This window comes from Oreochromis aureus, linkage group 12, assembly GCF_013358895.1.
Source record: "Oreochromis aureus strain Israel breed Guangdong linkage group 12, ZZ_aureus, whole genome shotgun sequence".
In the NCBI taxonomy this organism is placed as follows: domain Eukaryota; kingdom Metazoa; phylum Chordata; class Actinopteri; order Cichliformes; family Cichlidae; genus Oreochromis; species Oreochromis aureus.
In genome coordinates, this window is record NC_052953.1 from 26,250,078 (window position 1) to 26,270,856 (window position 20,779).

Below are 20,779 nucleotides of genomic sequence, written 5' to 3' on the forward strand. Positions count from 1 at the left end.
CAAGGTCACTGGGTAAATGTTAATGTTACATACTTTAAAGAAAGCATCCTGCATTTGCCTAACTCAAAAAAGATCTGAGACCTCAGGTAGAGACACGCATTCCTGGGAGTGCTGCATTAAGAAATGGTATATAATAAAATCAAAGAGACCAGGAAAGACACGGGACATTCCCATCAGGGACGCCAGAAGGCGACAGCAGAAGATTAACCTGGGGGTGCTTTCTCAGTTTGCTATTTTCTGCAAAGTTAACAAAACTTTATTTTTATTTTCTATCTGATTCTATGCATGCAGTTTTTAACTCAGCACAACTTCAGAATCACTTCTCTTGCTTGTGTTCAGTCACCTTTGCTTAGTGACCTGGAAGCTTCTGCAGCTTTTCAAATTCTCAAAAAGCTGCTTCAGCACCTCCTTTATTACTTCCTTCAGCAACAGAACTGGACTATCCTTTGTGAAAGGGAAGGAGAAAAATAAATGAGTATAACTGATGAGTGATGCAGCTTATCCATCTTATTAGTGTAATTTTACAATTTTGTGCCATCCCTCCTCCTGCCTGTAACCTGGAAATCAATCTAAGTGCACCATCTTGGAACAGGCCAGTTACTAAAATGTATCTGGAGGCCAGTGGAGGGGCAGAGTGGAGGTGAGGGGAGCTGTAATGCATACTTTGCAGAAAAGATTAACAGGATCAACAAATCTTGAGATCCTTTATGTTTGTAGATTATCTTAGTTCATTGAAACGTTCAGCTGTCTGATCATATCAGTTTTGTATTTCATCAAACTGTTATATTTATCTGACATCTGAGGTCACCAAATTCAGTAGCAGGCGGTTATAGCAAACCATAATTCTATATACTTTAAGCAAAATATCTGTTACCACCCACTCCTTTCTCTGGATGCCTCTTCCTCAGCTCCTCGGCTTGCATGGGAGGGATTAAAACGCAAAGGAAAGTAGGATGTACAAACTGAGAGATGAGGAGGGGAACGCGTCTCTGAGTAAATCTGCAGCAGCTGCTTGAGGAAACACTGTAAATAAACTGCAGAGCGAGAGCAGTGCCGGTGGCCCGTGCATCGGAGACAAATAAAGGTTGGTACAGCCGTTATTGATTGCTTCCAAGAAGTGCAGGGGAAGAGGGGTGGGCTTGGTCCAATTTTGGACCTGAGGGTATTAAAGAAATGTGAACGTATAGATTCAAAATGCTCAAACACTCTTGCAGCTTCTGAACGCAGAGACCGGTTAATAGCAACCGCTCTCAAAGATGCGTAAGGTCGTTAGCGATATATGCGCACCACAGTCAGGCTTACATTTGAGGAAACCCACACACTTTCCGCCCTGTGACCGCCAACCAGCACCTTCACCTAGTGCTTCAAAGCTCCCCTCCCAGAGAGGGGCGTCCACTCCGTAGCCTATCAGGGCGCTCGAGCTTTGATAGAAGTGCCGATGTCACATAATCAAGCAGTGGGCTTCTGAGTGAATTTTCAGGAATAAGTAAATAAATAAATGAATAACTCCCAGCAGAGGTTGGTCGCTGTTCACCGCTGAGTTTCTCAAATTCACCGAGGAGCTAATTTACACACAATGAGAGCCTAACTATCCCCGCAGTGGCCTCCAGCAGTCTGCTCTCACCGACTCTGTGCTTCTTGTCCCTTCAAGAAGTGGATGGCAATTATTAGTGGTTCCACTGACTCTATATAAAACATGGACGTAGCCACTGTGCCGTCACAAATTCATTATGGAAACAGTGGTAATTAAAAAAAAATTAAAATGCAGTAAAAAAAAAAGAAGCTTGTTTTAGATTCTTTGTCACTGTGTTGTTTTATGTTCAGGTTCGGGTTTTCTCTCCATTATTGTAGGGTCTTTAGCTTTAAATTATTAAGTGCTTTGAGATTTTGTGATTTTGATGCTATGTAAATAAAATGAAATTGATTTAAACTGAATTATGAAATCTACTTAAATATGAACACCCTTTTCTAAAGCACTTTCCCAAAATTGCAAATTGTTGTACAGCTTCATAAAAATGAGATTTGAATAAAGTCGTGTTGTGTTTAGGCATCAGCCATTAGTTTAACACATTTTTAAAAGGTTAAAACATACAAAGTTATGGCAAAGATGGAAAAGCAGTAATTTCTGATGACTGACGTCACTTGTCGTCAGTTATGTTGATCATTTGTTTTTGTTAATGGTCGGTTGCTTTTTTTCTTTATATCGTGAGACAAGAAATGATGGTCCAGTGGATCCTATGAGAGAAAGTAATAAAGGGAACACTGAAGTGGCTTTCCTCAACATTTAGGGAATTTAACCAAGAATTGGTGTTCTCAGCAAACTTAGCGGGCTGGATAAAATACAGAGACCCACATATTATAATAAGTAATATTGTAAGGCAACAAGCCTCTTGGACTGTCCATAGCACACAACACAGCATATTAGTTGTCAACTACTTTAAATCTAAATAGGTGGAAAGAAACCATTTCAGTGATTCAAATTAGTAGAGATGAGCCCTGGCGACTAGCTGCAGCTTCCTGTGTTGGGAAATCATAGTGTATCCACTATGGCTTAAAGTACACAGTGGATAGTTATTATGAAGGGAGAAACTATCCATAGAAGCCCAAACCATTTTTTTGTACTAGTCTGTAAAAAAGCTCTTTAATGATATAAAGTTAACATTTTACACTGGACTGTATGGGGACTGACTGGATTGAAGGCTGAAGCGCCTGTGTGATGGTGTGGCAGTGAGTGGGGAGGGCTAGACTTCTGGAAGCCATTTGGAGTTGCTAAATACTTTCCTAGCTCAAAAGAGTTTTTTGGGGTGGTCCAGCATGTTCTGACCAGGCAACACATAAACAGGCAGGGTGGGACACAGTCATTTCCCATTGTTAAGCTGTTTCGCTCAATGCTGCTGTGTTGCAGTCTTCATTTCCTGCCTATCAGACAGGAACAGGCAGGGCAGCCTAAATCTCACATTTTCTCCACTTATAAGTGAATGAAGATCTGTTGGTGTGGGTCAGGTATGGGATCCTTTTGGCAGGGTTGAAATCCATCTCTTTGCTTTCAGGGCATTCACCCATTACACCACTTCTCTTTTCTTCGACAGAGGTTTGGAATACATGCAGTTGCACATCCATTTCCTAATACACTCCATACATTTCACTTCACTCTGATACTACTGGTTCTGGAGAGCAGTGATCCTCAACCTGGTGGCTCCTTGGTGATGATGAAATCCTGTTATGTCTAAATAATCGGACCACAGGCAGTGGGGCCCTAATTTGTCCTCTATAGAGTGTGGGGAGGTTCAAAATTAACAGTGGAAGCTTTTCTCTCTTAGTCTGGCAGTTTATTTTCCAGTCTACAGCCTGAAACATCAAGAGAGAACTGAATCATGCACAGCGAAGAATGGCTTAGCATACAATAATTTGTAATTGGTAGACATAAGTAGTCAGATTTTAGCTGAAGAGGCAGTGCAGTATTAAATTATAAACAAATCATCCAACTAACAACTAACATTGTTTCTATAAGTGTAAAGTTTTTATTTAAAAACATCTCTGGTGGTCAGGGCCAGGAAGCTGGTAATAATACCACATAATGAGTTTGAAAAACATTTTTAGCCTATGCACTGCATCAAACAGCCTCCATGTATGAAGTGCTTTGGCTGCTCCAGTGGAGTAGGAAATGTGCTATATAAACCCATTTACAATTTACCTTTGGTAGTCAAGGTAAGAACTGGCGAGGAGGAGCCCATGCTGTGTAAGGTTCCAGTCTGTGGTTAAATGGGCTGATGCAGTCCTTCGGCTGGCTCAGTCGGACTCATCCAAAACCCTGAGCCAAGTTTCTCACTATGTGTGCCTCTCTTTTGTGAATGGGCAGCAGCTCCCTCTGCAGGGGGCCTGGCTGCTGTTGCTGCATGGGACATCCCATAATGCAAGCCACTCTCATCACAAGTTCCCAAGGGTCAGACCTCAAACCTCTGACTGCCTAATATTTTGGTGTCTGCTCTCTGCTGTCTAAATTGAGCTGCTATTTTTTTTCTCCGCCAGTTACCGAGGGCACTGTATGGTGAGTTTATCTTACTGTATGCCTTTCTTATCATTTCTTTGTTTTTTAATATTCTTTCCTTGTTTGATTTTTACAGGACACAGTATGAGACACATTTTCTTTTATTTTAATGGGATCTGTTTCCCCCCTTTCAAGGATAAAAATGGGTTTTTTTGTTTTGTTTCTTCACTTTCACCTTTCTCTCTCTTATCTCTCAGTATTTCTACTTGCAACATGAGGCCGCTGCTGTTTGGGATTCTGCCAATCAAGGAGAACTCTTGTGGCTCTCTATCTAGTGTAACTGTTGCACTCTGTCTTTTAACCCTCCTCCTGATGGTTATCTGGGGTCGAAAGAGTAAGAGATCCTTCTTCCACTTCCATCATGACTCCCAGCTGGACCACACAAAATACCCCCCACCTCCTGGCCCTAAACCCTGGCCCCTTGTCGGGAATCTGCTCCAGGTTGGGGAGCAGATTCATCTCTCTTTAACTGGGTTGAGGCTTCAGTATGGAGACATCTTCAAGGTACATATAGTTACATATAGTTATTGTATGATTAATTTCAGATGAACAGAGTGAGCATGAGTTAATTTATTTGTTTGTGTCATGAATCCAGCTCCGCCTTGGCTCTTTGACTGTTGTCGTTCTGAGTGGGTACAACACCATCAGGCAGGCTCTGGTTCGACACGGGGAAGCTTTTGCGGGGCGACCTAACCTTTTCATCTTCTCTGCTATAGCCAATGGGACCAGCATGACTTTCAATGAGAACTACGGGCCTGTGTGGCTGCTCCATAAGAAGCTGTGTAAGAATGCCCTCAGGTCTTTCTCCCAGGCTGAGCCAAGGGGTTTTGGTGCCACCTGCCTCTTAGAGGAGCACATATGTGCAGAGGCTGCAGGGATGGTGCAGGTGATTCGAGAAAAAGCTGCTAAAGAGGACATGGAGGGTATAGACCCAGCAACGACCTTGGTAACCTCAGTGGCAAATGTCGTCTGTGCGCTCTGTTTTGGGAAACGGTATGACTACAGTGATAAGGAGTTTCTCACTATTGTTGATGTCAACAACGAGGTCCTGAAGCTCTTTGCAGCGGGGAACCTGGCTGATTTCTTCCCCGTGTTTCGCTACTTTCCGAGTCCATCTCTGAGAAAGATAGTCCAGTACGTTCGCAGGATGAACAGGTTCATGGAGCGGAACATCGAGGAACACATTGACACCTTTGATAAGGTAATTAAGTATGCAGACTCACTTGTAGGCAAGAATTTAGTTTGAATGGGGAAAAATGACAGTACAGTCTGTGCCATATAATCACTGTTTGCTTAAGTTCGATTTATTTCATTTTTACACATGAACACTTAAGGACTTACTGACATAAACTTCAGTTTCATAATAATCAGCAACTAGGCTTCTTAATGATTCGTGAATATTGCAATTTATTAATATCAAATAAATTTTTAAAAAATAACATCTTAACTTTAGCTGATCTTTTGCACAGTGACCTTAAAAAAGATGTCACCACAGCCTTATGTTGTAAATAATGTGTCTGTTGGCGTTGTTTTCTTTAGATCTGTGCCACTAATTTGTATCCCGGCTCTTTAATCTGACATTGAACTCATACATTGGTAGCTATGAGCGTAACTGTAGCCAAAAAAATAACAAGTTCCATGGGATGGACCTTTTTTGTGCAGAGATGGCTAAAATGTTCGCACGAACTCTAATTAGGAATTAGCAACTCTACTGGAAGACACGCGTCTTACCGCAATTGATTACTGTCCCTTCCCCAATTACTTTAAGGTTTAAAGCAAGCTAGTAGTTAAAGTAGATAACTTTATATTTGAGCAGTGACAGCTGCATTGAAGTTGGAAGGAGTAAAGTTGTCTGTGTTTGCAGAACCGTATCCGGGACATTACAGATGCTCTAATTGCTCTTTGTGAAGAAAGAGAAGAAAGCAAGGATACTTCGATGCTCTCTAACGACCAGATCATTCACACTGTCATAGACATCTTTGGAGCAGGTTAGGGAAACTACAAATTTCACATTATGATGCGATTACGCCAGTAATCGCATCATAATGGTGATAATGAATTTTCCCCCTTTTTTGTGGTTTTCCAAAGGATTCGACACCATCATCGCTGGTTTGCAGTGGAGCCTGTTGTACCTCATCAAGTTTCCTGACATCCAGGATAAAATACAGCAGGAAATAGGTGATGCCTTATGCTCCAATAAAACAAACTCATATGCTGTACAGTGTGCTCGGTTCTTCACCAAAGTCACCCACTGTTAGAAACTGGCAAATACACTGCTTACAGAGAATTCAGGGTATGCTAAATAGGAAAGTCCTCTCTTGTTCCTGCTCTGATGACTGACTCATAATCATTCTGTTGCTCACAGACCAAAAATAGGAGGCTGCTCCTTAATCGTTTTGAGTTCCACATCACTGATGAGCATAAGTTAGTAGTAAATGTAGTTCTTATCTATTAAAATATTCACCACAAATGGGATTCACACAGTTTACAAGAAACGTGTGGAAATGCACCTCTCATTAGCAGCTATGCACAGGCCATACAGGAGCGTGCAGCCGTCTGTGATGTCTACAGTATCAGGGAGAATCCTTATTGAAAAGACTGAACAACAGCCAACCGGAGCACGCTTTCTGGAGAGACAGAATCGGACCAGAGAAACTCACAAAAGATCAGTCCAATTTGCTGACGCTTTTTAAAGTGGGCTCAGAGAACTGGTGCTGTCTGTTCTGAGGCACGTTGTATTTTCACAGAGGGCGAGATGAAGCGAGAGAGAGACAGAGAGAATTAAGAGGAGGCAGGATGAATCAGAACAGGAGAGGGGTTAGAGTTCCCGGGAGACACAAAGGCGCTGACACGCAAGGCAGTGAACAGACATAGTCTGACATTATTCCCCTTTTCATCTCTTAAATTTCATTTAATTAAGAGACTTTTATTCTGTTGTTTACAGTACCGGAAGCCTTATTAGTGGAGCAATATTTGTAAAGTAATCTAAAGGATCAGCATATTTTAAATTGTAATTTTTTTATGATGCACATGTGCATAAAGTTTTTACAAACTGAAAGAAAGCAAACCACAGCCTGGAAATAAGTTTATGTTAAGTTTTAATTAAAAAATTAATAATATGACATATTAGAATAAGAGAATAAAAATGAAAATAAAAAATGTAAATAATGTTAAAACAATTACAAGTTTATCACCACTTATGTCACATTTTTTTAGACCCAAAAGTTGAGATACAGATTATGTTTTATTATTTATCATTATTTTTTTAAGATGAGCATATCGGCAAACCCCAGCTGCCCAGGTTTTCCAACAAGGCCAAGATGCCTTTCACAGAGGCGTTCATATATGAAGTGTTTCGTCATGCTTCATATGTCCCTTTTACCATACCACACTGGTAAGACCTAAAGTTTTGATAGCAGAAAATTAGTTTTTTTCAGCATGTAGATTGTTTTTTAACACTTTCCTCTGATTTTGTTTTCCTCTCCAGTACCACGAGAGACATCACATTTAATGGGTATTTCATTCCCAAAGACACGTGTGTCTTCATTAATCAGTATCAAGTCAACCATGACATGTGAGTAGCTGAAAGCAGTTGAAATCAACGTTGTCTCTTTCTTTTTGTCTTATAAGACTGTTTGGATTTAAAAAACAATTATTTATTTGTTAACATTTTCATTCTTTCCCAGTGATCTTTGGGGCGATCCTGAGAAATTTCGTCCCCAGCGTTTCTTGAATCCATGTGGACTCCTGAACAAAGAGCTGACAGAGAAGGTCCAGATCTTCGGCATGGGAAAAAGGCGCTGTCTTGGCGATGAATTTGCACGTTTGGAGATGTTTGTGTTTCTCACCACGCTTCTTCATGGGCTGCGTATTGAAAATGTTCCAGGGCAGGAGCTGGATCTCAGCACTGATTTTGGTCTAACTATGAAACCACGTCCATACAGGATTACAATTTCCCAGAGATTTTAGACCCTCTGAAAACGCAAATGATGATCTTGCGGAAGTTTTGAAAATGTCACAGCGGAAATTAATTGTAGTTATTACTATTTTGTGCTCAGTTTGGCAAATGTGGTCAAAGCACAGACACAAAGATAAATATACACAGTGAACATAAGGTCATTTTACAGCATTCAGTCCATCTGCCTGCTACATTCAGATCTTAATTTACTGGTCACAGATGTGTCACTGATCAGTCTTTCAGGCCTCAAACTACATTCATGCAGGGTTCATCCCCATTTGAATCAGCCTTTTATCCCTCTTCTTCTTCACACCTCTGTCATGTCCTTGTCTGTTCTTTGTCCTCCATTCCTTTCCTCTTCTTCCTCCTCTTAATATAGCTTTAGCTCACACCCTGTTAAGCTAACTCATCTACTCTCAGTACTCCTCCAGTACTGATTCACAAATTAACTACACGTCCTTCTCTTTACCATCACTGCAACCTGCCACACAGCCAGATTAGAAACAGTACCCCAAATATATGAGAAGCAAAGAGTATGAAATTGAGCAGTGCTAATTTCATGAGCTAAATGTGATGTAGCATGGCAGCAGGGTAAGTCACAACTTTTAGCTGTTGGTAAACTTTTGTTTGTGAACATTTGATGAGTGCCTTCCTTTGGAAACTATGAAATACAGACTTCAGCTGTTAGCTCTTACTGAACTGTTTCACCTGAATATTACAAGATGAATCACTTAATCTTACGCTAAATATCCGACCTATATACGCAATGTTGAGGTAAATTAATATTACATAAAAAATGTGTGCTATAAAAACTCCAAACATATTAACAAATATTGACATTATCTCAAAGCACTAATACCACTGAGTTTAATGCCATTATTGTTTATAATGTATGCATAAAATGTTAACTTTCGTACTATTTTTGAAAGAAAAAGTAGAGCTGATGTTGGGAATTGTTTTTTGTTTTTTAAAAAAAGCATATACAGCCTAGAGTTTGTGGTGATTAAAGCTGATAATTATAAAAAGAGTAAAACTGAGTCACATAAAACAGCTGCAGACAGTGGCTTTGTATAAAACATGCAATTTGAAAATAAATAAATGCTCAATCTTTGTGTCAACTTTTTATGAATGAATGCATTACAATTTATGGGTGCCACACACACAAATGAACCGACAGATCTCCCAGAGTCTGAACAATACAAAGTATGAGTTTGTACTGCACACATGCCAAAGTCATTATAAGAGATCCAATACACTGTGTAGAAAACTGAGCTATGGGAATGTATTAAGGAAAGTAGAATGACAGACAATCTTTTAACCCTATTTAATTTTTTATTTTAATTATAAATATTAACTAAGGATACATATTAAATAATAAATATTGTTTTCCTCATGAGACCTGTGTCACAGTGCCGTATTTAGTATGAAATCTTATATTCTATAGATTTTTGTGTACAAGTGGACAAATTTTCTTTGATACATTAGCAGATTTGAACCTTTCCTAAAATTCCCCTGACCTTTGAACTAAAGCTTTTATTTTACAAACTCATCTGTATGACTCTTGTCAACAACAGTGTAACATTGCGTGCTATTGCATGTCTATTCACAGCCACTGAACTCACTGCCACACGCATGTTAGCTTTTACCACACGCAAAAACGTGCAAACTGAATGACCTACAGACTATTCACATCTTCATTTACACATGGAGCCTCTTATTGTGGGGGCCTCTTTCTATACATTTAGGCGGCAGCATTCATTAAGAAACCACACGCAATCCTCACAGCAACTGTCACCGCATTGTGATGTCACCCTTTCTTCTGTCCAACTAATTAAGTAATGGCTAAATTAATATGTGAACATCTCTAACAATCTTTACTCATAACTTTATTCACTATTACGACGCAGAACGGTTCAAACATCTTCCTCTTCCACGCTCTGCCCAGATCTCAATTTCATGATCACCTGGAAAAAAATACATTCACATTATTTTATGGTTTAATTCTAAATAGAAATGTATATATTTGAATAGCTGGCTGTGAAAGTGGCATGCACCTCTTTCAGCTGGGCAATCTCTTTGCTTTCCACATTTCTCTGAGCGTTGTTGGTTATGGCCTTCACTCTTGTTGCATAACTGCAAAGTTCAGAGAGTTCAAGTGTTATTCTGTTGAGTTTTTTTAGTGCTAAAATAAAATAAAACACTGTTTTTTTTCTCTCTGTTACATAAGAGATGTGAGCGTCTCGTCAAGATTGTATTCTGTAGGAGAGATGTTGACGATCATCAGAGTTTTGGCATTTCCACCCAAAGAGTCCTGCATCACCTGAAAGAGATGAAACACATTTTGGTTGACCTGCTTGTCTACGTTGGAGTTCAGAACTGAAAAACTAGAATACTGCCTTTTTAATTTATTACCTGTGTCAGCTTGCTATTCCTGTATGGCACATGGGGCAGTTCAGCAGATAAAGCTGAGATCACATCACCCAGTGCACTCAAAGACTTGTTGATGGAGTTTGCCTCCTGCACAGAGGAGAACATGGAAGAATTTAAAGAAGTCATGACAAACCACTCTGACCCATTAAAACATAAGATAGGAGCAGACCTTCAGCTGGTGGTCCTTGGCACCTGTTTTGGCTGCTCGCTCACTGCCTGCCAGGTCTACAAGGCTCAGCTTCCCACTGCTTACACTCCCGTTTGTCAGATTCCTGCTCTCCACCATGATGCCAACAATAAGATGAGAGCGGGAACTCTCCATGTTCATCTCTTAAAAAATGACAAAATACAACAGGATAAAGAAAGATGGATTTTTATATATTTCTGGTATTTTAAGAAGTGTGACTTCAGAAGATGTTGATTAATAATCAGTCCTCAGATTCTCTCTCTCTCTATATATATATATAACAAAGGTTTAGCATCAGCGTATTATTGTTCTGCTGCTTTCCAGATCTGTAATGATGTACCTAAATGCCACCCCACTGCTATAACTGTAACTAACACGATTAATCCAAATCAATTAGCAGAACCCTATTTGAACCAGGTGGCTTTTGCACGGCATTGAGAGCTCACTGGTGGCAGAGATGTGTCGGTTTGCGCAGGCCTGCTGGAACAGAGCGTAGAGCTCCTGGGCACTGGAAGCCTCTTTTGTCTCTGCTCCTTGGGCGAACACAACCCCCTTTCTGTTCCTCTTGATCTCCACCCGCCTGGCCTGGCCATGGGATTGAGTGTGTCCGTGGGCCTCACCAGCCTGGCTCGCAAAGAGGTCCTGCAGCCTGTCATTGTACAGCTCCAGCATATAGGCTGAAACCTAAAAGGAAGCACAGTAACCAGGAAGAGAGGAACAAGGGGCAGTGACGTCTTTTCTCTCCCAAACATGGTTTGTTTATATGCTCGTGAAATAATGTCTGCTACCTTGAAGCTGAATTTAGAGTTGTTCTTGCGCATGATATCAAACATGGCATTGAAAGCTCTCGGGATGATCCCTGGATTCTTCTGTTCCTTGTCCCCAACCATAGTGAAGGTCTTCCCTGAGCCCGTCTGGCCATACGCAAAGACGCAAACGTTGTAACCATCAATAGCTAACTGGATGAGCCTGTGGGAAACACATTTTCTTCAGTTGAAAGCATCAAAATATATGGAAGTCTTGATGTTAAGTTACCTCAGGAGCAAGAGGTAACATAAATTGGGTTTCACTGTTTCTACTTTTCCATCAACTCTTGAAATCTGCTTTTGAACATAATTTGCTCCCTTTTAACGTTACTAAATAGCCATAACATTGCACAGCAGCAGAATCCCAAACTGAGATAAACAGTCTACAGAGGTGGCACAGCAGCATGAGCGAATGCAGCATGAGCAAATGCAGCATCAGCTGTCGTCTGTGTACTGGCAATGAAGGAATTTTATCTTCTCTAACGGAGAAGAGCCCCCACTCATCACAAATCCCAATTTAACCCAAGCTTGAGTGCCTCCATGCAGCACACGTTAGGTAACTGTAGCTTTGGTTAGGCTGAGCTGGTACCTTAAAGTTACTTTTTAGATTCACAGCAGTTGCTATGATAGAAATTTGGGACTCCCTGTGTCTGTTATGTTACATTGAATAAACAGGGCTGGGCCTCTCACCTGCTGGTGTCATGAAACAAGTCTTCCTGAGAGGCTTCAGCACTGAACACCTTGTCAAACTGAAACTCCCTTGGTCCACGAGGGGTTTCTACGGTGACAGAGTATTCGTCTATTTTTTCCACAACGATGGCCCCACCCTGCGCAGCTTCGGCTCGGCTCACAGGGCGAATCCGACAAAACACTCTAATTTTACCTGAAGAAACAAGTTGTTTTTGTTGTTAGTTTCGTCAGGTCGAAACTAAAATGCACTACATACAGTACACATGCATACCTTTCATGTCTTCAACCATATTGTAATATTTTTTCCTCAGGGTCCTTTCTGAAGTGTAGTTCTCAATTATTATCTTTTTCTCTTCTTTTTCTTGCTTCAGCTTGAAAAAAACACAATGATAAGGAAAGCGTTATCGGAATGCATTAAATAAAATCATGTATTTACAGCACTTTGTGTTAAAATATTCTATAATCAGTGTTTAGAATAACAGTGGTGCTGCTTTGGTACCCTGCTGGACTGTTGATTTATAATATAAGTGATACCTAATGAGCAGCATGTATCTGTAAAAGCTCACTGTAGACAGATTCATGCCTCTGTCTGTGGTTTCTGTAGTGTTTGGGTGGACAGATCTGACCTAAGACATTCACCCATGTGGTAAAAAAAACAAAACAAAACTAACCTGATCCTGCAGCAACAGAAGCTGCTGACCGGCACTCTTAACTCCACCCGTGGATTGGCTTGCTTCCTGACCCAGGATATCCTCCAGTTCTGAAACTGCACAGTCTGAGCGGAGATGGAGTGATGTGTAAAGGACTGTTACTTATATATCATGACAATAAGAGGTAAATAAGAAATAATGTTTTGTTATATAAAAGAAGTGAAGAATGTATGTGATGTGACTACATGAATTCACTTACGATTACTGGATGGAGCCAACATATTCAGGAAATATAAGATGTACTTACCATTCATCACGGGGCTCTCTCCATTTTTAATGCAGCCTAAAGCAATTTGACAGACCTCAAATTCCCTTACTGTTCCTTGCAATAGAGACAGATTTGTCTTGTATTTCTCTGACCTGTGAAATATAAGAAAAACTCTAATGTAAGTGTGTCTTAGTTTAACCTGATATTTTAATATTAAGGAGTTATTGCAACCATTAAGAAACCATATGTTTTTTTTCTCCCTTTTTTCATTTTTTTACCCCTCCCAGTCAGTGGCATCCTCTCTGTCATTGCTTTCTTCTTGAACATTCTTGAGTTGGTCCAGTTTGTTTCTGGCTTCAGCCAGAGCAACCCGATTGTCCTCAATCATCTGGTCTAACAGGGCTCTGGTTTCAGGCACTGCACTGCAGATTTCACGAGCCTAAAGGAAGAGAAATCGATGCGACAGCCTTAATAAATCAGGGAGGAAAAGAGAATTTGCTTTGATTTTGTAGCTGGCAGTTGGTTTTACACATAGTTTAATATTAACTAATGTGTGAGTAGCACCTTGTGTATGACGGTGGAAAGCAGAACGCTGCAGGGTGGCTGAGGCACCGGAGGAATGGGGCTCCTCTCTGCCTCCAGCAGTTCAGTGATCTCCCTCTCCCTCTGGTACAGGCTCTCCTTTAGCTCCTCTAGGCGAGCTTTAGCGCCCTCCAGTGGTTGATCAGAATCACTGCAGTCCTTCATTAAAAAAGGGGCCTTAGTCCACCAGAAATAAACCAAAACAAAACAGAAAAAACACCACTCTAAACTTTTCTTCTTATTGTCCTTTTCTTGTTTTTGTTTTTTTATTTTAATGCTGTCACAATAACTAATTCAAACCCACCCCTGTCTGTTGCTGTGCTGACAGTCCTTCATTCTCCAGGTTTTCACCTTCCCCTGTGGTTTCCTGCTGCTCCTGTGTGGAGACCACCAACATTTCTTGGACGTTTCCTATTTCTTGTCGGGCCATCTGTAGCTCCTGCAATGCTGCTCAATGCAAAATGGCATGAATAATTTGTTAGGCACAAAAATTAGTTGTTTCACAGACTTTAACATCATGGCAGCTAAACTCACTGGAGGCCTGGTGGCTGTGCAGGACATCCAGCCTGTTGGAGAACAGTTCCAACATTTTGCTCTAATTGAAAGTAAAGAAGAAAATCTATGTGATTATATTGTTAAAATAGACTCAATGTTCTTCTCAAATATAGCCACAAGAGTGTGCTCTCATTCAGAAGATGGATAACTGATGTAAGAGGTCATGAATTCTGCCAAACTGCTATGCAACCTTTTCTCTGTGCCACTGCAGGGCCTCTTCCACGCTCCTCTTCCTCTCAGCTCTCTGCTCCTTCAGCAACAGCTCGTTTTGAGCTTTCAAGCTCTGCAGGAAACAGGACCACGAATGCATGTAAATATGCATCCGGCCACTCAATATTTCAGATGTGGATTACAAGGAATATGAACTGGAAAATTAAAAGTAGAAATGCACCATAACAAATTTGCAGTAAAATGAGCAAGATTAAACTAATAGAGGTGAACATGTATGACAAATAGGAGGACTCTGACCTCAACTTTAGCCTCCCAGTCGGCTTTCTTCTTCTCCACTTTCTCCTGGTAGACATCCAGGATTTTTCGCAGACTGTTTAACTTGTTCTGATAGTGAGATCTGATCTTCTGTACGGTACAGTTCTGATAAGAGAGGACCGTTGGCAGTACTGTTTTGTTTTAGTAGAGACCCTCACACAGACACTCACACACATCATCACCTGGTTCTCCCGCACTGTCATCTGGAAGTTCTCTTCCAGCTCCTGGACCATTTCCAGGTGCCTTTTACTCATGGTTTCCATGTCCTTGGCTATCTGTTTTTACAGCACATAGTCACTAACAGATATTAGATAAACAGAAAAATGCATCCTGGTATCACGATCCTGATCAAATGCCTTCGAGGGCAACAGTGGCACTATCAAGGCACCCATGTGAGTGTGAGTGAGAGCAAAACAGCAGTGTTTGACAGTGTATTCATTGTGTGTCTGTATGCCTGCAAACAGGCAAAGCACTAAGTAAAAGGTCTGAAGAAATATTTATTGTCCACTGAGAAAGAAGAATGAGCTACTTTGTCTGCTTTGACCATGCTAACATGCATCATAGGCTGGTTGAGATTATGATGTTAATTCTTTGTTTATCTTCTTCTTTTTGCTATTTCATGTTGGAGTCACTGCAGCAGGTCATATGTTTCCATCTGCAAGTTCAAAGAAACTAATTATCTCCCTTCTTACTTTGTCCCTGAATCATCCAACCTGCGCAGTCTCTCTAACATATTAATCTGTGATACGGTACCTCCACTAGTGTAAAACTGGTTCTACTTTAAATAAAACTACATTGGTCTGCACGACTGTCCTGTGATGATCCTCATTATTTTACCTGAGCAATGCAGAGTTCAGCAGACTCATAGGGGATGTAGATCTTGCCACCTGGTGACTGCTCAGCTTGATCTGCATCACTCCTGCCTGGCAGCTGAGATTCAGATGAGCCTGCAGAAAGAGCACACTGCAAATGACTGTTTATTACAGAGAATGGGGCTTAGTTAAAGTGATAATTAGTAGCAAACCTATCTCTAGTGCCATGCACAAGGAGCATGATTTTAAATCTGTACACAGGTAAAGTTCTCAAAGTATACTCGGAAATCATGTTAAAATGATGACTAAGCTTGTAAAAGCAAACGCACATAGACTTAAACTAGATAGACTGCACTGATCTACCTGTCTGCCAGTTCATGTTGGGCAATCAGTATGTGGCACATAAAACTTCACTGAAACAGTTTCTAAAAAGGGATCAACAATGCAGCCATGAATAATCTCCTAGTAGTCCTATGTTAACTTATGCTCTGTTTGTCCATTTATGTATATTCTATAGATAGTCAATTTAAGGTCTGCCTAGAGAATGAATTACAAATCAAATTATGACATGAATGCAGGGGTGTGTCGTAAGATTCACATTTCATACTCCTCCCTGTATTAAAACGAACAATAATAAAAAGTAACTTTTTCACATTCCACCACATCCACTGTCACACTCGTCTCACAGCAGAGACAGAAACTAAATTGCAAATTTAAAGTACTATAAAATTAACATTTCAGCATATGTTTTTGCTCTGAATCTGTGGTTCCCAACCATTTTGTCCATGAACTCCTTAAAATGAAATTGTTTTTTGTATTTTTCGCATGTATTTCTTTTTTTTTTTTGTACTTTGATGTTTTTTTTATTATTATTCCTGTCTCAGCATATCAGATATGATTTAGCTTTTGAGGTTTGCTGGCCTTAGTTTGGGATTTATTAAACCTAGCTACTCTTCATCCAAATGCAACAGTGAGATACTGCTTTAACACCGATGCTTTAAAAATGTAATAATGTCGTGCACTATAAAACACGGTCACCATCACCAGTGCTTTTATTATTGCTACTTTAAGTATTTTTTATTTTTTCTTGATTTGTCACAGACTGTTTTACATTGTTGCATTTTTTACTTCAACACAATTACTGTGTAAGCAGAAACTGAACACCCATACTGCAGGGAAACACGCACACACTATAACCCCCATTTCCTCTTTTTTTTTTTTTTACAGCACCTTGGTTGACCTCTTGTCCATTGTGTTTCCTTCGGTCGGCAGTGATCCAGCGCCTGAACGCAGCCCACCTCTTCATCCAAAGAGTTTGTGGATAAGCAACAGCTTAAACAGTTAAGCAAAAGAGTTTGGAGAGTTGGAATCAAAACTGAATAGATATGAAAAAGCAGAAGGCACAGGTTCTGTAAGCACATATTGTCTATTGGAAGCTTTTTTTTGTAATCCCTGTGTAAACATAAATAGTGTCCCTAATTTTTTAAGTCGCTTAAGTGAAGAAAATTGTAAATTTTCACCCAATTATCTAATTATATTTATATAATATATATATTTATATATACAATTTTCTTTGGATACACCTTCTCATTTAATGGTTATACTTTATTTTCATGACTCTTTATGTTACATTTCTCACTGAAGGTACAAAAACTGTGAATGAACACATATGGAAATATGTAGTAAACAAAAACATGTGAAATAACTGAAAACAAGTTTTATATTCACTCTGCAGTCCATCTCATCCCGAACCATCTCCACTGGGTTTAGGTCAGGGGACTGTGGAGGCCAAGCCATCTTTTGCAGCACTCCATCACTCTCCTTCTTGGTCAAATAGGCCTTACACTGCCTGGAGGTGTGTTTGGGGTCTTTTTCCTGCTGAAAAATAATTGATGATCCAACTAAATGCAAAGTTCTGCAGGATGCAGTGGTAGCCATCCTGGTTCAGTGTGCCATCAAGTTTGAATAAATCCCCAACAGTGTCACCAGCAAATCACCACCACACTATCACACCTCCTCCTCTATGCTTCATGGTGGGAACTAGAGACTATCCATTCACCTTTTCTGCCTCGCACAAAGACATGGCAGGACACTTTTCCTTAGTAGTGGTTTCTTAGCAGCTATTTGACCATAAGGGCCTCATTCACACAGTCTCGTCTGAACAGTTGATGTAGAGATGTTTTGCAATTTCGGAGACTGGTAACTCGGATGAATTTATCTTCACCAGAAGAGGTGACCCTTGGTCTTCCTTTTTTGGGGTGGTCCTTGTGTGAGCCAGTTTCGTTGTAGCCCTTGATAGTTTTTGCAGCTGCAATGGGGACACATTCAAAGTTTTAGCAATTTTCCAGACTGACCGACCTTCAGTTCTTAAAGTAATGATGGACTGTCGTTTCTCTATACTTAGCTGATTGGTTCTTGTTATTATATGAATTCTAAGAGTTGTCAAATAGGACTGTCAGCTGTGTACTAACCTGACTTCTGCACTACACAACTGATTTCCCAACCGAAATTAAGAGGGCAAGAAATTCCACAAATGAACCCTGACAAGGCACACCTGTGAAGTGAAAACCATTTCAGGTGACTACATCATGAAGCTCACTGAGAGAAGGCCAAGGGTTTGCAGAGCTGTCAGCAAAGCAAAGAGTGGCGACTTTCAGAAATATAAAATTTAAAACATATTTAGAGTTATTAATCAGATTTCTTTCCGACTAGTTTCATAGATCTTGCTTCATGTATTTGATGTCTATAGTTAGTATATACAATTTAGAAAGTAGTAAAAAATAAAGAAAAAACATTCAATGACAAGGTGTGTCCAGATTTTTGACTGGTATTGTATGTATATATAGAATTAAATAGTCATGATACTTTACAGGTGGAAGCTTGTGACATACTTTCATTGTTTGCTTGTGTAGTTTTTTTTTTTTTTTTTTTTTTACCCAGCATGCTTGTAGACCCACATAGCAAGCAGGTCTGGCCCAGATCAAGCTGGCACTGCTGGCTGACTTCTGGCATGATAAGACGTATGCCACCCACATATGGGCCAGGCCTGCCATAGATGGCACTGTCCATGTGATGGCATGCCACATCTGGCTCGATTGTGGTTTGGTTTATGTGGCCCGGGCCCATAGAAAACAGGTCTTCCCCGGATCCGGCATCAAGCTGGCACTTCTGACTGACCGGTGTCATGGCAGAGTGTATGTCAACCAGATGTGGGCCAGGTCTGGCAATGATGGCACTATCTATGTTCCTATTTTCCTATTTTAGTTAGAAGAAGCAAATGCCATGTTGCAATATTATACTGCTATGGTAGCCAACGTTTCAAATGCAGATTTGACAGGTTTGTGAGTGTACACTATATCCAAAACCTAGTGACGGTTTACTTGTTGCTGCCAGTAGGTGGCTGTAGCTCAGGAGGTAGAGCAGGTCACCTACTGATCGGAATGTTAGTGGTTCGATCCCTGGTTCTTCCAGTCTGCATGTCAAGAGTATGAATGTAATTAGGAAGCACTCAGTTTAGAGAAAGTGGGTGAATGTGGCATGTTGTATAAAACACATTAAGTAAACTGGGAGCATAGAAAAGTGGTATAAAAGCATCAGGCCATTCACTGTCCGAACGGAGTTTCGTCATGTTACTGTTGCACTATTATGTTCCGGCACATGTTGTTATTACATGGCTTGCAGCTCGTGGCTGCACACAACTTACACATGGCCCACATACCGCAAAGAATGACGGCCATTTGGTGGCCCAGATCAGGTTTGCCAGAGGTAATCCACACATGGGCCAGCACAGGACCACCAGTGTGCCTGCAATTGGCCTTGTGCTGGCCCATGTGCGAGCCACCTCTGGCAAACCAGATCTGGGCCGCCAAAGGGCCGTCATTCTTTGCGGTATGTGGGCCATGTGTAAGCACATTGTGTGGGCCAGATCCGAGCCATACCAATTTTGCTATGTGGGGAACTGAGTTGAAATGCTAGATTTTAACAATGAAATGAATCATATAAACTAAAAAAAACTGCTCCAAAAGTCCATCCATCCATCCATTCGCTTCCGCTTATCCTTTTCAGGGTCGCGGGGGGCGCTGGAGCCTATCCCAGCTGTCATAGGGCGAGAGGCGGGGTACACCCTGGACAGGTCGCCAGTCTGTCGCAGGGCCAACACACAGGGACAGACAACCATTCACACTCACATTCACTCGCACATTCACACCTAGTGGCAATTTGGATTATCCAATTAACCTATCCCCTCAAACTGCATGTCTTTGGACGGTGGGAGGAAGCCGGAGTACCCGGAGGGAACCCACGCAAACATGGGGAGAACATGCAAACTCCACACAGAAAGACCCCGGCCTGATGTTGGAATTGAACTCCAAATAAATTCATTTAGCTTCTTTCCACGTGGATGGAAACTGTATTTTTGTTACCTTCACCCAGGAGGTTATGTTTTGGTAGTGTTTGTATGTGTGCTGTCATTCTGTCTGAATAACATGGTAACTCGAAAAGTTTAAATGAATTCTGATAATTCTGATCTTTGTAGGGGTGTCGAGTGGAGTCATGTTAACAATCCATTAAAATCTGGCTTACATCTACAAAGGTTTTCAAGGTCAATGCAATGATTCATTGGTCAAAAATTGACAAAAAGCCTTATAACTGAAAAACTAAGATTCTTACAAGCATGGTGCCTACTGTTAACATATATATATATATATATATATATATATATATATATATATATATATATATATATATATATATATATATATATATATATATATATATATATATATATATATATATATATATAAAGTAGCATAGAAAGGTTTAAAATATTATGTCACATTTGAACTCTGACCTCTCGTTCAAGCTCAATGCATTGATCTCAAGGTCAAAGTGATAATACAGTAATGCCATAAAGAGCATTTAAAAATGTTTCTTACTGTCATTTTTTGCATTGACAGCATATATGCATTAATGGAATAATATATGGGGATTCTTAATATAACATTACTTTGGACCGTTGACCTTTTCTTCAAGGTCAAATAAGGTTAAACCTCAATAAAATGTCTTTTATCGTTTTCATGAATGCTTAAAATTCTACTGCATCGGTTTGTATTGGGAGCATTCAGATTATGATACTGATATATGGGGATTCTTACTGTCACATTTAAGCTGGTATTCAAATATCATGTGAAATTGGACCTCTGACCTCACTTTTGAATTTCACATCTGCCTTTTTTTCAAGTTGGGCCCAACATGTTTTCTATCTTTACACAAAGTTGTGTCAAGAGAATGAGCTGCCTAGATAGAAAA

The 20,779-nt window shown here is 40.3% G+C and overlaps 2 protein-coding genes across 3 annotated transcripts; one reads left to right on the forward strand and one right to left on the reverse strand.

Moving 5' to 3' along the window:
• Positions 1-956: 956 nt before the first annotated feature.
• Positions 957-9,113, forward strand: LOC116323009 (cytochrome P450 1A1). 2 transcript variants are annotated; one of them, XM_039620762.1, is made up of 9 exons: positions 978-1,084; positions 4,030-4,048; positions 4,246-4,552; positions 4,644-5,249; positions 5,913-6,036; positions 6,137-6,226; positions 7,319-7,442; positions 7,536-7,622; positions 7,735-9,113. In XM_039620762.1, exons 3-9 carry the CDS (start codon positions 4,262-4,264, stop codon positions 8,015-8,017), a joined length of 1,605 nt encoding a protein of 534 aa, XP_039476696.1. In that variant the 5' UTR covers positions 978-1,084; positions 4,030-4,048; positions 4,246-4,261; the 3' UTR covers positions 8,018-9,113. The 2 variants fall into 2 exon arrangements, with proteins under 2 accessions (XP_031599132.1, XP_039476696.1); XM_031743272.2 differs by lacking the exon at positions 4,030-4,048 and having other exon boundaries at positions 957-1,084.
• A 1-nt stretch (position 9,114) lies between these two features.
• Positions 9,115-17,231, reverse strand: si:dkey-96l17.6 (kinesin-like protein KIN-14E). Its single transcript, XM_039620763.1, has 21 exons — positions 17,201-17,231; positions 16,703-16,804; positions 15,498-15,607; positions 14,843-14,935; positions 14,643-14,765; positions 14,365-14,457; positions 14,154-14,214; positions 13,924-14,066; positions 13,602-13,778; positions 13,316-13,476; positions 13,077-13,189; positions 12,791-12,894; positions 12,391-12,490; positions 12,120-12,312; positions 11,412-11,592; positions 11,070-11,307; positions 10,606-10,766; positions 10,419-10,523; positions 10,229-10,326; positions 10,061-10,139; positions 9,115-9,970 (listed from the first exon to the last, which is right to left on the reverse strand). The coding sequence occupies exons 2-21, from the start codon at positions 16,776-16,778 to the stop codon at positions 9,920-9,922; spliced, it is 2,460 nt and encodes an 819-aa protein (XP_039476697.1). The 5' UTR covers positions 16,779-16,804; positions 17,201-17,231; the 3' UTR covers positions 9,115-9,919.
• Between the last annotated feature and the right edge of the window lie 3,548 nt (positions 17,232-20,779).

What these genes read in the sequence shown, in the direction of transcription:
- si:dkey-96l17.6 (XM_039620763.1), bottom strand. Translation starts at nt 16,778, where the DNA reads ATGAAGAGGTGGGCTGCGTTCAGGCGCTGGATCACTGCCGACCGAAGG. An exon ending in TTGTTTCATGACACCAGCAG is followed by an intron (nt 11,593 to 12,119) that starts GTGAGAGGCCCA and finishes TGTTTCCCACAG; the next exon opens with GCTCATCCAGTTAGCTATTG. An exon ending in GGAATAGCAAGCTGACACAG is followed by an intron (nt 10,327 to 10,418) that starts GTAATAAATTAA and finishes CATCTCTTTCAG; the next exon opens with GTGATGCAGGACTCTTTGGG.
- LOC116323009 (XM_031743272.2), top strand. Translation starts at nt 4,262, where the DNA reads ATGAGGCCGCTGCTGTTTGGGATTCTGCCAATCAAGGAGAACTCTTGT. An exon ending in ACATTGACACCTTTGATAAG is followed by an intron (nt 5,250 to 5,912) that starts GTAATTAAGTAT and finishes CTGTGTTTGCAG; the next exon opens with AACCGTATCCGGGACATTAC. An exon ending in CATAGACATCTTTGGAGCAG is followed by an intron (nt 6,037 to 6,136) that starts GTTAGGGAAACT and finishes GGTTTTCCAAAG; the next exon opens with GATTCGACACCATCATCGCT.